General features: G+C 44.0%; 1 protein-coding gene across 6 annotated transcripts in view; it reads left to right on the top strand.

The window, feature by feature from the left end:
- CADPS (calcium dependent secretion activator) overlaps positions 1 to 17,230 on the top strand; it is a 479,847-nt gene that overhangs the window by 200,180 nt on the left and 262,437 nt on the right. For all 6 annotated transcript variants that reach the window (XR_014020728.1, XM_081283086.1, XM_081283087.1 and 3 more), the window contains exon 4: positions 3,901 to 3,981. Coding sequence is in view for 5 of the 6 variants with exons in the window: in XM_081283086.1 (XP_081139212.1) it covers positions 3,901 to 3,981 (81 nt within the window). In the remaining variant the exon portion in view is untranslated. The remainder of the gene's footprint in view (positions 1 to 3,900; positions 3,982 to 17,230) is intronic.

The following is a 17,230-nucleotide window of genomic DNA, read 5'->3' as shown; positions in this document are numbered from 1 at the left end:
GTGGATAAATTTTCAGGAACACACAGATTTTCCTGACCCCAGTATCTTTTTCGCTTTGGAAGCTTTATTAGCTTCTGTTTGAGGGGGGCTCTTCAGAAAAGGCTGTAAAACAGGTCAGAGGGTATTTGGTGTTTGAAATGGGGACTAGTAAATGCTAATCCCTTTTTCCTTTATGCCCAGATTGTTCAAGTGACCTTCCCTGGTTTTGCTGGCTTTTTGCTCCAGGGAGTTCGGGACTGGGTCTTGCTAGTTCCTTTCTGAATTCCATTTTCTTTACATAGCAAACATTTAATGAATGAGTGAGTAAACGTGGGAATAGATGAATGCTGCTTAGTGTAGCTCCTGCCTGTTCATCTTCTACCGATTTCTCTGCTGTACTCCGTGGGGCTCAGGGGAGAATACAAATGCTCCTGGGAAACTTAGCAATGGGGCTGGTTCTCACTGATTTCCCCTCTCAATTTTCACCTGTATGAACAACCGGATCTCCTGACAGAACTCGGTGCTGCAACCCCTGACCAGTCTGCTTTGCTGCTTCTCTGGGAAGCTGTGGGATGTTTCATTTGCATATGTGTTTTGAGCAAGACATTTCTGAGCTGTCCCAGTAGGTCTGTACCTGGATCTGAAAAACTCTTGGGCTTTCCCAGGGGATACAAGTAAAGCAGCTCATTAGAGCCTAAATACAATGCAGAGAACACAGTTTCCCATGTGTATCTATCAGTAAACCGTGATGGGGTGGACCAGTGGTCAGTGGTGACGGGATGGTGTGCTTTATATTCATTTAGAGCAGGATTTCCTACTGGTGTTCTCTGGGTGTTATGCAAAAAACACAAATATGTTTCTGCTAAAAAGCAGGAGCTGACAATTCATAATAGCTAAGTTATGGAACTAATCTAGGTGCCCTTCAATAGATGAATGGATTAAAAAAGGTGGTCTACATATGCAATGGAATATTACTCAGCCATAAAAAAAACAATGAAGGTATAGCATTTGCTGGTAAAAGGATGGAACTGCATACTATCCTGCTAAGTGAAATAAGCCAATCCCCCCCAAAACAAAGGCCAAATATTCTCTCTAATATGTGGATACTAATCCATAATAAGGTGGGGGAGATAGCAGCTCATTGGATTATAGAAAGGGGAACAAAAGGAAGGGAGGGGGATGGGAACAGAAAAGACAGTGGAATGAATGGGACATAACTTTCCTATATTTATATATGAACACACGACCAGGGAAACTCCACATCGTGTTCAACCACAAGAATGGGATCCTAATTAGAATAAGTTAGTCTCCATGTTATTTGTAGTATGCCAAAATACACTACTGTCACACAGGTCTACAAAGGACAAGTAAAATTTTTTTAAAAAACAGAGCCGAGTTGGTCAGAATCTAACAGGCTTCCTTCTGGCAGAACTTCTCAGAGACTGTGCATTTCAGCATGGCATGTCCCCAATATCTCTGACCGTTCCTCTGGGGCCCCTCTGGAAGCCTGTCCTCTGGAACAGCTGCCCAGTGCTGCTGCTCAGCAGGGCACCCTTGAACACCTCCTGCCTCAGGACACACAGCCAGATGTCTCAGTCTAGGGATTGTGGGAAAGAGAAGAGGAGGCTGTGGTGACTGCTGATCAAGCAGGGATTCAAATGCACAACCCAGAGCCGGATGAATTTTCTAATGTGTTTCATAAGAAGATTCAACATAGCCAGATGAGGTGTTGCACTTTTGTCATCCCAGAAACTTGGGAGGCTGAGGCAGGAGGATCTCAAGTTCAAGGCCAGCCATGGCAAATTAACAAAACCCAGTCTCAAAATTTTAAAAAAAGTAAAGATAAAAAGAAGTTGGGCATGGTGGCACAGGCTGTGATCCCAGCCTCTTGGGAGGCTGAGACAGGAAGACAGCAAGTTCAAAGCTAGCCTCAGCAACTCGGTGAAGCCCGGAGCAACTCAACAAGACCCTGCCTCAGAATTTAAAAAATTTGAAACAAGGGGGCTGGGGATGTGGCTCCGTGGTTAAACACCCCTGGATTCAATCCCCAGTACCAAATAAATAAATAAAATTAAAAGGGCTGGGGGTATAGCTCAGTGGTAAAGCACTTCTGGGTCCAATCCCTAGTAAGGTAGGGGGAAGGGAAGAAGGAAAAGAAAGAAAAAAAAAGAAGTAATCATGAGGCTTCAGAAGAATGGCCATAAATTTCCTAGCGATATTGTTTGTATCATATTAGAGGTAACTATTTTCCATACCATTACATAGCCCAGGTAAGAAGCAGGAAGCTTCAAACTGATGAATAAAAAATGGCTTTTAGAACAAAGGGCCTTGGGAAACTCATCTATTCAGCAACTTTTTATTTCGAGTTGATATGTGCTCCAAAGAGGAATCTGGCTCACCCTATTTGAATACCACCGTTTCTGATTAAAATTTCCTGTGAATGAAATAAATCATGTCTTACCAGAAAAAGCAGACTCAATTACAGTTTGCAGGAGAATGGTAGGCTTGCTTGGAAATAGAAAAAATTCGATGCCTAGGCCAGGAATCCACAAGCATGGTCTGCCACCTGTTGCAAATAAAATTTTATTTGGAGCCTGTTGATGCTCATTCATTTACATGTTGTCTCTGGCTGTTTTCACACTGTAATGCAGGAGTGGATTCATTGCAGCACAGAGCTTCTGGTACTCAAAGGATAAAGCCTTAATTATACGGCCCTTTACATAAATGTTTATCAACCTCTTTCATAGGTTTATAGGAAGGAACAGAGATTCCAGAAGTCAATCTTTTGTTCTGTGGATGGAGAAACTAAAATCAGAGACATCAAGGAATTGTCCAGGTTTATTTAGGCAAGTGAGGGGAGGGGATCTTGATATCCTCAGAGCTGTTATTAATAAGGAAGGCAGAGATAGATTTTGTCTTAGATACCAACATGGCAGCCACTTGCAGGTCGAGTTGAGAAGGTTTCAGGGCTCAATAAGAAGGAATGTAATGACAGGTTTGTTTTCTATGGTCCAGGGATGGAGTGTGTTGGGAGTCGCCCTGGATCCAAAGACTAACTTCCCCATCCCCCGAGAAGAACCATCCAATGGTGAGCCCTGCTGGCTCACATGATCCTTACCCACCAATCAGACTAGCCCTGCTGGCTCACATGATCCTTACCCACCAATCAGACCAGCCCTGCTGACTCACATGATCCTTACCCACCAATCAGACTAGTCCTGCTGACTCACATGATCCTTACCCACCAATCAGACTAGTCCTGCTGGCTCACATGATCCATACCCACCAATCAGAAAGCACCCCATGCCAACTGTCAAACCCTTCAACCGTTAAACTGTCATAACTGTCAAACCACCCCGGCTCTATAAATATGCAGAGCTATTCCTCAACAAACGGGCATTTTCTCCGACGATGAGCCTTGTTCGTTCTTTCATTAGACAACCAAAGCAGTCAGCCCCTTTTTGGGTCCCTAGATCCCTCCATTCTAAGGAGTTGCCACAGAGTAAGTGGTGACCAGGAACCAGAAATGCATGTGGGTATCTTGGTGTCTGCTTCCTACATCTCTAATAGTCACCTAGTCATCCCCCTCCTTGCATGTCCACTGTAAACACCCCTGGCCAAACCAGGGGTGTTTCGTGGCCCCCCCATTAGAATCACTTATGGGGACCAATTCAGAAGTGATTGATGATGATTCCCACACAAGGTCATTCAAGTGTCTCTTAGCAACTTTCTAACCCACCGCGCTCCACCCAAAAGAACTTAACTTGGGATTTCACTCAAACCAGGCTTGTTGGTGGCAAGAGGCTTCTTCTAGTGTACTATGTCCACGGATCCCAGAGGGAGCATGCAAAATGAAACATGGTGAGTCGGTTGGCTTTTGTGACCCACGCTGAAGGTCTATATATTTGTGCTTTTGTGCAGCTGGACAATCCAGATGAACAGGCGGCCCAGATCCGAAGAGAGTTGGATGGACGTCTCCAGATGGCAGACCAAATAGCCAGGGTAAGGAAACCTGGGGGGTGTTTGCTGGGGACCAGGCCAAATGTCCAACCCAGGAAACACACTGATTATTAAAAGCTTTCGAAAGATAACGTTGAGCTGGGCACGGGGTGCACACCTGTAATCTCAGCAACTCAGGAGGCTGAGGCAGGAGGATTGCAAGTTCGAGGCCAACCTGGGCAACTGAGTGAGACCCTGTCTCAAATAAAAAAAATAAAGAGGGCTAAAGACACAGCTCAGTGGTCGAGAGCCCTGGGGTCCCTTCCCCAGCTCTGATTGGGCCTTTAGCCAACCCGTACCCTCCCAGAGGTACCACATGCTCCAGTGACTACCCAAACTCAGATTCCACCTTTCTCCCGAATCCTAGGATCACATTTTCCCACCACCTACTTAACATATGCACTTAGACATTCCCCTGGTGTTTCAAGTCAGATGTGTTGGAAACCGGGCTCCTACCTTCTTCCTCCCACCCCGTACATACACCTCCACTTCCTGCTCTCCATGTATTCTTTATCCAGTTAGTATGGATGAAGGTTCCCAGTCACTATCAACCTCTTCTTCCTCCTGCCCACACCCCCACTAGCAGCCACCCAGCGTCCTGACTCAGCCTCCTGAATGTGGGTTGGAGATCTCCTGTCTCCCTGCTTCACGGCTGCTCTGATCCAGCCCAAGTCTGCAGCACTTGGAAGCTATCCTAGAGTCCCAGTAGGTCCCTGGCTCTGGCCCTCCCCAGACTGTCCATCCTGCTTGCTGTTGCCATTGTAAAAACCACATGTGAGGCCCTCACCACAGAGCTTCGGAGCCTTCACTAGATCTCACATGGATCCCAGGACCCAATCTAACCAACCTCTTTAGCATGGTATTCAAGGCTCTTAGTCAACAGACTACAGCTTCCCTTCTTGGCCTCATTTCCTACAGCTCTCACCAGGCCTCTCTGATCCAGCTGCAGAAGGTGTCTCCTTCTAGCCTGGCTTGGTGGTGCACACCAGGAATCCAGCAGCTTGGGAGGCTGAGGCAGGAGGATCCTGAGTTCAAAGCCAGCCTCAGCAATTTAAGGAGGAGCTAAGCAACTCAGTGAGATGCTGTCTATAAATAAAATACAAACATAGGGCTGGGGATGTGGCTAAGCGGTCAAGTGCCCCTGAGTTCAATCCCAGTACCAAAAAAAGAAAAAAGAAAAAGAAAAAAAGAAAGTATCTTCCTCTAAACCTACCAGGCCTTTTCCAAGCTCAGTTTCTTTGTACCTACTGATGCCTGAGCCTGGATGGACCTTTCTTCTCCCTTCCACTTAGCAAACTCCTGACTCAGTCTGTCTCTCTGTGAGCACATCTTCTCTGACCACTGAGTGCCTAGCATACTGCACACAGACCTTTATGACACCAGGTCATTGAATGGTAAGCCTCTGTTTACCTGTCTAATCTCGAAATGGATTGGTCACCCCAGGGTTGAGATCTTCCTTGTCATTAAGGAGTGTAGCTAGGTGTTACCTACTACTATTGCTGCAGCTGCCAATCATGTTATTATTACTAGCTGCAAGGCCTATAGTCTTCCTTGGGCCCTGATTCTGGGCTAAGCATGCTCAATGCTTACCATAGACCATCTCAATCAATTCTGAAAGCAGAACTCTGAGGTTGTTTCTGTCATCATTCTTGTTTTAGAGATGGAGAAATCTCCATGAAGCATGACAGGCACTAATTAAGATGCTGTACTGGACCCTCACTGAAGATTTGTCTAATCAGGGTTGGTGCAAGGCTGACCTCAAGTACAGACATAGTGGGAGTCGGGCACCGTGGTGCACACCTGTAATCCCAGCAGTTCGGGAGGCTGAGGCAGGAGGATCACGAGTTCAAAGCCAGCCTCAGCAACTTAGCAAGGCCCTAAGCAACTCAGTGAGACCCTGTCTCTAAATAAAATATCAAAAGGGCTGGGGATGGGGCTCAGTGGTTTAGTGCCCCTGGGTTCAATCCCATCCCCAGTATAACAACAACAAAAAGAGAAGAATGTGACAGGGTCTCAGAAACTCATTAATCAAAATAAATAATATTTTGAAGAGTTTTTTTAAAAGTCATAATTAATGTCAAAAATCCATTAAGAATAAAATATCAAAAAAATTAAATAGCTACCAGTTCTGGCTGGTTCCTACTGAAGCCACAGGTAGTGTGAACATGTAAGGGTGGGGACCTGTCAGAAAAGATGGAGCGATCAAAGAGACAGTGGAATGAATGGGAGAGAACTTTCCTCTGCTCATATATGAACACACGACCAATGAAACTCCACATCACATCCAACCACAAGACTGGGAACATAATTAGAATAAGTTAGACTCCATGGATATATAATATGACCAAATACACTCCACTACCATGTATAACTAAAAACAAATAACAGGATGTACACAGAATAGCACCTAGCACTGGCCCTTACTGTCCATGGAGAGAGGTATCTCAGGACTTGGACAGAGAAAGGAATTTTACCAGATCAGAAACCAAAGAGAGATTCTGGGAGGCAGGAGAAGCCCTCTGTTTTTTGCTCAAGCAGTTTCACTGAAGCGTTTTGTGTTTTGTTTTTGGACACCTTTACAGTTTATAGTCAAGTCAGTCTGGTGGCTAAAAACAGGATGCCGTTATAGATTTGGCTAAAGGTAGTGTAGAAGGCGCTTATGTTTTAAAACCCTGCTTAATGTGGGAGTAAACATCCACAGGCTTTAGAATTGACTCCTCCTGTAAACTCGGTGTCTGGCTATTTTAGTCAGCTTTTCTGCCACTGGGCCTTAAAGATCTGACCAGAACAATTGTAGAGGAGAAAAAGTTTATCTGGAGGCTCATGGTTTCAGAGGTCTCAGTCCGTAGACAGCAGGCTCCATTCCTCAGGGCTCGAGAGGAGGCAGGACATCATGGAGGAAGAGTGTGGTGGAGGGAAGCAGCTCACATGGTGATCAGAGATAAATAGAGACCCCAAAGCCCCAGTACCCCCTCCTCCAGCCACACCCACCTGCCTCCAGTCACCACTCAATTAATCCCATCAGGGGTTCATTCACTGGTTGGATTAAGGCTCTCACAACCCAGTCATGTCTCCTCTGAACTTTCTTGCCCTGTCTCACATGTGAGCTTTTGGGGGACACCTCACATCCAAACCAGAACACTCCCATTAGAGGATTGGCTAAAAAACGGAGGCCATTAGGTCCATTCCCCTGCCTTTTAGGCAACTGTTACACCTTATACCCCAACTAATAAGATTCATCCTATCTACATAAAATTATACACTTCAAAAACAAGCTCATGACACCTCTAATTTTTTTTCTTTGAGACGTGACATGATTGACATGATAATTTAAAAAGCTGACGTTAGGCTAATTTTAATTTGTCAAAGAGCATTGATGAATAATTGGTATATAGTGAGCCATGATGCTCATCCCTAAACTAATCAAAGAACTTTCTCCCCTAGCCCACACCCTTAGTATTCTGATGTGTAGGACATTATTAACAACTTAGAACTAAGCTTTCTTTGATGAAATGTGCAATGCAAATGAATCTTGGTTAGCATGTGCAGGAAATGGACAACAATTTCAGAATGCATGGAGAGACCCACCCAGACATTTAGAGTATTGCAGATTTCCATTAGGTAGTCTTCCCACTGCTATCTCCTTTTCTCCTAGAGATTCGCTTCCTTCTTCTGTAATATTTTTTCATGCCAATGATCCCTTCTCCCTGGCTCTTTGTTCTTGGAGTGAGGTGAGCTCTTCACAAATGGGGAACATATCACAGTTCCCAGCCTTCCCTGGCCATTGGCGGTTGGTTAAAAAATGGGTGTTTGGTGCAATGAAACCCCTCTGGGCCTGTGGACTGCAGGCCAACCAGACTGTGTCTTCCAGGGATAGAAAGGAGTCTGCAGTCATGTTTGATTCTTACATATAGGGGAGAAAAGTTGGAAAGATAAAGCCAATGCAGAGAGAGAAACAGAATTCACAGAGATACTAAGGAGTCTCAGGATGTTCACATACCTGTGTCCAGTTATTTTTGTGTTGTGGTTGTTTTAGCTATAAAAACTCGAGTTAGAAAAACCAATTCTCCCTTTGCCTAACCCAACCAGGCTCACACTGGGGAAAACTGAAAAATATCTCCTCTACCAAAATTTAAATAAAATATCAAGATCTCATATATTGACTAGTTCATGAAGAGATATTTAAACAAAGCACCTTGCCTCTCTCCTTTTAGCAAGTCCTGATTTTCTATTTCCAGCCCCACAGTGAATTTTAGTGGAAGATATGCAATTCAATCCATATGGCTGAATGTTGGCTCCTGTACAAGTGATAACCAAAAATTCCTACCTTTGGGTGTTACCCCCCCCAACACCACGGATAATTCACTCTGTTTCCTTATGTAAAAGATGGGTTGAGCACTGTGGATTGCAAGTGGAGAACACCAACTTGAGGAAACTAATGGAAATAGGGAATGATGTTAAGAATCAAGAAACCCATGGTCAAAGTACAGCCAGACTCCAGGAAAGAACTGGAATCAGGGGCCACAGAGGGGTCAGGACTTTCTGTCCACTTCCATCTCTGTGTGTCACACTGATGATCCTTTCTTCATAAAACCAGCTTTCCTAGTGTCTCAGTTGCAGGGTGGCGGGTGTGGGGCTGTCCCATAGCTCTTCTAGTTTCTGGTATATATAAATAGGGAATCAATCAACCATTCAGCCTCCCTTCCAAATCCTCCTCCTTAATTCCCCTTCCTCTTCCTCACTACCCCTTGAAATTCACAATTCTGGGAATCAACCTCTGATTGGCCCAACTGAGTTCAAGGACCGAACTCTGTTGCAATCAACCAATCCACAATAGATAAAGGGTGTGGGTCTCCCTTGTCTCAAAGATGCTGGAGATGTATCACCGAGGGTGAAGGTGGTACTTGCGGTGGTCGTAGAGAGGGTGTCATTATGAATTTGAGATGCCCCAGATGTGTCCTAATGCTATTAACTATTACATATGCACCATTCACTATGTGCGAGAATCTCTTCTAAGCATTTTACCCTCCATATCTGACCTCCAATGACCTTATGAGAAAGGTACTATGGCGCGGTCCCCACTTCTTAGATGAGGAGGTTAAAGCAGAGGCATAAGAGTACTTGACCAAGGTTCAGAAACTGCATTCTTAACTAATATGCAAACTACCATGACAAAATACCTTTTCAAATACAGGCCTGTTCCTCTTCACCTCAATCTGAGAATCCAGTATTCCCCTCGGGCATCCTTTCAACTTCCCTCATCCTGGCTCTCTCTGCAAAGCAGCCCTTTATTAAATGGGTCAGGCTTTGGCTCTGCATTTCACATCCACTCTCACTGAGGCCTGGGTTAGGCAATCCTTGGTGGATTTAGTAGTCTGGCTAACCCAACCAGAAGCTGGATAGTCCACAATGACTGTCGGCAGGCTGGGGAGCTGGAGGCACCAGCAGCTGCTCGGTCCAAGATGCTGACGCCTCAGAACTAGAGGGATCCCATTCAGAGACCAGAGGCGGCTAGAAACTCCCTGGAGAATCAATGGCAGAGTCCACTTTGGAAGAATAAAGAAGCAGGCATCTGAAGTCCTCAGGTGACCATAGCAGCCATCAAGAACCCATCTAAGAAGAATTGAGCTTGCATCTGGGGCTGTTGTTCCTCCAACTTTCATTCCATCCAAGCCTCCAGCCTATTGGATGGGGCTGCCCACACTCAGGGAGGGTCTCCTCTCCATTGGCTATCCCACATGCCAATCATTCCTAGACACACCCTCACTGACACACCCAGACGCCTCCTAATTTTAGGCATCTCTTAATCCAGTCAAGTGGACAATTCAGAGTAGACATTACCCTTGGAGTTACAAGCCTCTGCACAGTTTGGGCAAATCAAAGCTGAGGAAGTAAGAGCAAGTGAGAAAAGAAGCTAAACCAGGACACCATGCCTGAGTTCAAATGCCTTCTAGCGTGTTCCTGGTTTTGACAAATTATGACCAAAGCCTTCCTTTCTCTCTTTTAATGTGCCCACCCTTTCCTCATCACCCCCTGCACTTTATCCCCACCTTGTCCATGTTGACTGGGAAACACTGGCTTGGGCCATTGCTGTAGAGGACTCAGCCATCAACCCTCTGCCAAGTTTTAATGACAGGTCCAAGTTCATTCAGTTAGTAAGCAGAAACCTGAGTCCCCTTGTTTTAGTCAGCTTGTTCACGACCCTGACCAAAGACCTGACAAGAAAAAATAAAAAAGGAAAAGTTTATTTGTGCTCATGGTTTCAGAGGTCTTGGTCTATAGAGGGCCAACTCCATCGCTTTGGGCCCAGGGTGAGGCAGAACATCACGGTGGAGGAAAGCAGCTCAGGATACAACCACCAGGGGAGCAGGGAGAACTCTACTCACAAAATATACACCCCAAAGTTACTCCCTGCCCAGTGATCCACCTCCTCCAGCCGCACTCTACCTGCCTACAGTTACCACCTATTTAACCCATGTCAGTGGATTATTAACCTCATAATCTAATCATTTCACCTCTAAAAATCCTTACATTGTCTCACACATGAGCTTTTGGGATTTATCCCATATCTAAACCATAACACCTGTAATTCTAAATTTCATGCATTTCCTTTTGAATAATCAGGTGAGAGGTAGGAAATTACTCCAGGACAAGAGGGCTTGCCAGTCCTCTCTCCCTAATGCTGGCCCCTCTAGGAAACAACTTTCTTCCACTAGGATTTGCTATATATTCCCTTCAGCTTCTCTAGAAGCCCTTACAGGTAGTAGCATCAGGCAGAGCTGGCTTGTGGAATTCAGAGTGCTCTCTGCTTTGATTTCTTTGCAGTCTTTAAAAGAGGTTGTAGAGACCCTGGAGTTTCTGCCAGTAGTGTTCTTAGCATCAGACACAGCTACTGCAAGGCATGTTTGTCCTCTCATCCTAGGAGACAAGGGAGGCAAGAGCAAGTCGTCTCCCCTCACCCACAGCCCTGAACAGTGACCTATCAATCCCATTACTACAGTATCCCACAAACCATCGGACAGAGACGGTGACACAAGTACATCAGACAGAGATAGTACCCCTGTGAACATCAGTCACACTGCCTTACATAAAATCCCAGGAAGAGATTGGGGTGCATTTTTGCCCTTTTAATCTAGTAGAAAAAAAAAACTTCTTAATCCTTGTTCAAACATTTTCCCAAATCCTCTCATGTTAATATTAAAGTGTCTCCACATTTCACCCTCAAATTAAGTCTAAGTTATTTAAATGATGTGATCCGAAGTTGACATTGAAGCTTAAATGGCAGATTGTGGCATTAGTGCTGGTGTGATGTTTACCAGTTCTTTTGGCCACATTTTGGGGATAAAATTCCAAAATTCTCAAGCTAATTATATAATATAAATAGTTCAGCTTTTGTGATCTCAGTGGCAGAAGTCAGAGTGAAACACCATGGGGTTTTTCTTTTTCAAGCTATCATTTAAATGTGGAAATGCCATTTAGACTCTTGTTCTAGACAGAGCAATATTACCCTCTTCTTCCTGGCCCTGTTGTAAATACAGTGAGAAATAATATCTAAACAGTTCCTTGATGGAAAAGTTCCTTTCTATACACTGCTGTAAATCAGATGAAGATATAATCATCTCCTATCAGAGAAAGATACTAACACCCCAGCTTACAAACTAATATTGCACTCGGAATTGACCCTGTGTCAGGAAGTAGCAAAAGTGTCCAAGCACACAAGAGGGATCTGATTCAATTTATTTCCTGGAAAAAAAAATGAGTGTATGGGAATCTTTCTGATTCTGGCCTTGGTCAGATAGCTAAGAACCCAGTGAAATAGGTGTTTGAGAAAAGAGCTAAATTCCAGGAAGGTTCTCTGAAGAAGTCCATCCATTTTATAAAAACTAAGGAAATAAGAGCAAATGGGTAAAGAAGCTAATCCAGGAAACTATGCCTGAGCCCCAGGTGCCTTTTTATGTCTGTAAATGCTGATTTTGACAAACCACTACCAAGGCTTTCTTTCATTCATTGGAAGGACTGGCCTTCCTAGTCCCTCCCTACACTTGACCCCCATGCTGTCTATGTTGGCTGGGAAAGGCTGGAGTGACCATTGCTGTTGAGTCCATTGCTGTTGGTCATTGGTCCCCAGTCTTCTGCTGAGCAATTAGTGCAAAATGAGGTGGTGCCTGCAGGGTATACCATGTCCAGCAACCCCATCTCAGCCTGTGGACATTTGAGGTCAGATAGTTCTGCTCTTTCACATTGGAGCTAACACAGGCTCTAGAGCCAGTCTACCCAGTTCCAAACTCAATTCCTTTTCACCTTAACATTTTTAGCCTCATTTTCTTGCTGGAAATGGGGTTCAAGAGCAGCACTTGCTTCTGTGGGTCATTGGAAGGATTTAAAGAGGTAAGGTGGGTAAAACATTTGAACTGGTTCATAGTAAAATGCCAGCGAGTCTCTTTTGGTTTTTTGCAGTCACTGTCATTATTACTAGTGTTGTGGTTGTTGTTGGTGGCAGTGGTACGGTAGTACGTGTGTGTGTGTGTATGTGTGTGTGTGTGTGTTTTTAGAGGGAGAAGGAGAGCAAATCCAGGGTCACCACAAAGGATTCACCTTTGTGATCTCGTACCCTTCTCAATAATTCTATGAGGCTTATTATCACCATTTCAAATGTGGAAACCAAAATTCAGATGAATGAAGGTGTCTATGTATCATCACAAAGCTAGTCCATGGCAGACTCAGTCTGTTTCGTGAACGTGAAGTAAGGTGCTTCTCGTGCCTTCTCTGTGCTCTGTGCCTGCCTCTGTGACTTCTGTGTCTATCTGGTGGCTTTCTGGCATGCCTCTCCTCTACCGTCACTCACCCCACTCCCAACTTCTTCCTCCCCAGTGACCACCACACCAGGGGACAAATGATAGGAGCAAGAGTGTTTGAGGGATTGGGCAAAAAAAAGCTGCCACACTGTTAGTGAGCACCTGTGTCTAGACAGCACCCTTTGGTCACATTCCTCCTGATTGACACATTCCATCATACGTCATTTGAGCCTTTGGGTACCAGGACCCTCTCTCTGAGCAAGGGTGGCATTATCAGTTTTTACCCATACCCCTTTATTTTCTCTAGGTAAAATAACAATCCAAAAATAGCAAAGAAAAGCCAATAGCTAAAGGAGCTGTTAGGACTTTCAAATGCTGTTTTTCAAGATGTTCCAAAAATCCTTCAGCGTGGCCAAGCATAAATAACCATGGTGAGGATTGTCCTTGAGAGGCCCTCCCCCTGGAGGAGTGTTATCATCCCCAAACAAAAACAAATGACCAGTGGAGATTTTCTTTGGAGGACTCTGTCCACCCTACGCTGCGTCTTTCATGAAGCAATATGCATAAATGGTTCTTTTGTCAAGGTTAATTCATTTTTTTGCTTGCAAAGGAGCACTAGAGATGGAAGGCTCTGTTTTCCTTATTATGGCTCAACCGCAGCTTTGAAATGTGTGCGTAATGGGCCACTGACAGGTGCTCTCAAGAACCTCAGCCTAGATTGACAGAAGGCTATTTCTTCTCAAGGCGTAAGTACTTGAACAGGGAGGGAAAAAATGGCCTTGTTTCCTCTTGCAGACTTCCATTTTATTTGCTTCTTTTTATGATGTCATTAGAAACTGTCCAAGTTTCAGGAGGAGTAATCATTCTTTAGATTTGCCAATATTCTGCTGCCTAAAGTTGGGTGGAAGCTAGCTCTGTGCCAGAACGGTATTGCTTATAACTGCTGAATCTTCTTCCAAAGTGTCCAGACTGGGGATATTCTCCAGATAGTCCCCAGGAGGGGTGAGGGGAGGGACTGCACTCCATACAGTCTCTAAAAACTTATTAGCAGGAAAAAAAAAAACAGTTTACAAATACTAGTTGTTGTTGTTGTTGTTTTCCCTTCATCCCCCTGCAACCACAAAACTAGAAACCGGTGGTAAAAATCACAGAGATCATTTACCCAGTTTCCCCCAAAATCCCCCCCAAATACCTCTCTAAGGTTTGAGCTCCAATATGAGAATAAAAGAGGTACATCAATCTATACTTCAGCCTCTTGGGATGCAACCTTTACTGTTTGGCCATCTTTAACGTAGCCTAAGGACTGTCTCAGACCACAAGTCAACCTACTTTGTCTTCTTTGCAGAAGAGCCGTGCTCTAAAGGGAGATACTTTGTGGATTGTGTACAATTGTATAGACCTTGAATTCACACGTGCCTATAATATTTTCCATGGGAAGGAGAAATTCCCAGTGACCCTGTCTGAGCCAACTTGCCCTGGTAGGAAACTCTTCTTCCACCAGAACCACCCTGAATCTCTCAGAAAGAATTGATGCCTTGTGTACTTCCAGGATAGTGAATGCTGTGCTTGGGTGTTCCCTTATAGATCTTCCTCCTCACTGGCTGGAAGCTCCAGGAAGACACTTCATACCCTCTTCCCAGGATGGCCGTAAAGCTAACACTGCCCCTGGCAAGTCCCCACGTTTTCTTGGCCTTTGACAAAAAGGATATCCAAGTTGGAAGGCTAACAACTGCCCCCTGAGCAAGTTTAGGAATGAAAAAACAAAAACCAAACCTGCTAAGCAGATGTTTTAGAGAAATAAGACTCTGGGGATTGAATGTCAATGGCCCTGACATTGAATCCTCACCAGCTGCTTCATAAACCTATTGTTCCATTTCAGAAGTGTTCATCCAGATTCTCCTCTCACATTGGCCCACAGTGTGTTCAGAAAGCACCACACAGGGCTGAGCCCATCTCTAAATCAGGAAGTGAGTATGAGCAGAGGTTCCAGAAGGAACCCATCCTCCGAATGACAAATTTTAGACCCCATACTCATTTACATGGAAAAGCAGAATCTCATCTCAGGGTTCTTCCAGAACTTGACTCATCATCTCTCATCTCATAGTTTTACCCACATTGATATTTACCTACCTTGAGGTACCTATATTTACCTACATTGAGTTTTACCTACATTGATATTCAATATGGACATTTTGACAAGCCATTGATCCGTCCACACAACTCATGTACTGAATGTTTATTACATGTCAAACTGCGTGTTAGATACCAAGAATTTAGCAGAAGTACCTAGGTAGTTACAGTACTGATTCACGGAGCAACAGGAAAGATAGATCTTAAACAATAAATTTCACAATTGGTCTATTAATTACAGTAAGTGTTTTATTCTACTCAGGCTACTGTAACAGAATACTATAGATGGGTAATAAACAACAGAAATTTGCTCCTCACAGCTCTGGTGGTTGGAAAAACCAAGATCAAGTCACCAGTAGATTCAGTGCCTAATGAGGGCCCACTTCGTTGCTTACAGACAGCCTTATTTACACTCTATCCTCACATGGGAGAAAGAGGAAACCAACTCTCTCGGGCTCTTTTAAGGGCTCTAATTCCATTCATAAGGGTGGTGTCCATTCATCAGACCTCATCGCCAACCGTAGACCTTATCTCCAGAAGTCTTCCTGTGGGAATTAGTGAATTTGAGAGGAACACAAACCTTCAGTTCATTTCAAAAACCATTGCCACAAAGATGAGCTAGGACCACAAGCAAGTACAACTGGGGGACCCAACACAGAAAGTGCCATGTTGAAGCTGCAATATGGAATATGGGAGTGACCTTGGGAGGAAGAGGTCAACAGAAAGAACCCTTAGGACAGCCCCCAGGTCTGCAGAAGACTGGCGCAGGACAAAGGCACCTTCAGACTCTATGCAGAGGCACCAATGTGGTGACACTCTTGCAGCTCACTAAGGGTTAGGGGAAGTGTCGATGGGAAAACGAGGGATTCCTAAGGAACTGAAATGCAAGAGGAATAAGTAGGCTCTGCAAAATGAGAAAACTACTACCAGATGAAGCTTCTCCCCATGACTCTATACAACCTCTTCTCTCGCTCCTTTCCTCTCCCTCCTCTTTACCTGTGTCCCAACCTCTCCTTCCTTCTCCATCTATAAGCTATCTCTTTCTATCTTGCTTCTCAAGTGTCTTATTCGGCTTTGGACTGGTCCAATATGGCAGCCAACCCTAATTTGACACAGTTGTTCAGTTTTCAACTTCATCAACCAACTTTAATCTCAGTATTTCTTAGTTTGATTGCTTAAGAGAGTTACTCATCTGATGGACTATTAGCTATATAATGAAGTCCCCTCCCCAGCCATTAGGATGGAATATGGAACCCTTGCCTAATCCAATCATCCCAGTGTCGTTTTTATTTGTTCTTTTTACTTATACATGACCATAGGGTATATGCTGACATATTTATACAAACATGGAGTACAACTTACTCTAAGTAGGATCCCAGTCTTGTTGTTGGACATGATGTGGGGATTCACTGTGGTGCATTCCTATATATATATGGCATAGTGTAATAGTGCCCACAGAAATGGCTTCAGAGTATGTGCATAAATCAGACTCCAGGTAGAAATTCTGGGATGAAAGATTCTCCATCTTTTGTGGATGTTACAAGGGGAAATAATCAGTCTTTCCGTAGATTCTGAGATGGGATGTAGTGAATTCCAAATCATAAGCAACATTTTTATGACATTAGCCCATTTTGTCCCAGCATCTCAGGGAGAACACATATAAAAACTTAAATATAGTATAGAATATATAATCATGTAATAATAAGAATATAAATATATAATCATATTAATATTCCAGGTAAGCTTAGGATTATTATTTCCAACTGATTTTAATGCACCTGTGTCAATTTTCTTGAAATATTCACAGCCTTGTAAATGTGGGACTTAATGGGTTAAGGGGAGTCAGACTGAGCATGAAGCCATCCCAGAGAAGCCAAAACCAAGATTATGAAGGTGACATTATCTGAGCTTTGCCTGAAACTGGGTCTCACCCAGGACATTCCCAAGCCAATCAATTCCTTTTCTTGTTGAAGCCAGTTCCTGTTGTATTTTGCTCTCCCTTGCAAAAAATAAAATGAAAAGTCAACTGACTTGGCTTGCTTCTTATGTCACTGTTTGTGGACTTGGAATTGGGAGGGCAATTCCATATTCCAAGTGAGAAATGGTTCTTTGATTAGTGATTGATCCAAATGATATTTAAGGTACCGGACAACTTAGAGTTACGGGCAAACAAACGGTTAGGCTGGGGTACGTTGCCTTTGGAACTGAACTCATAAGTATGGAAGGAAAAAAATAGAGGTCTGTTTTGATACTGAATTACACTCTCTTCTTTTCTAAAGAATTTTAATCACATTTTTCACCACTTCATTAATTTTTTCCATTTTTCT

This window comes from Spermophilus citellus (genome assembly GCF_964194105.1).
Source record: "Spermophilus citellus genome assembly, chromosome: 3".
Classification (NCBI taxonomy): Eukaryota; Metazoa; Chordata; class Mammalia; order Rodentia; family Sciuridae; genus Spermophilus; species Spermophilus citellus.
The sequence above is the reverse complement of the archived record's forward strand: the minus strand, read 5'-3'. Positions and strand labels throughout refer to the sequence as shown.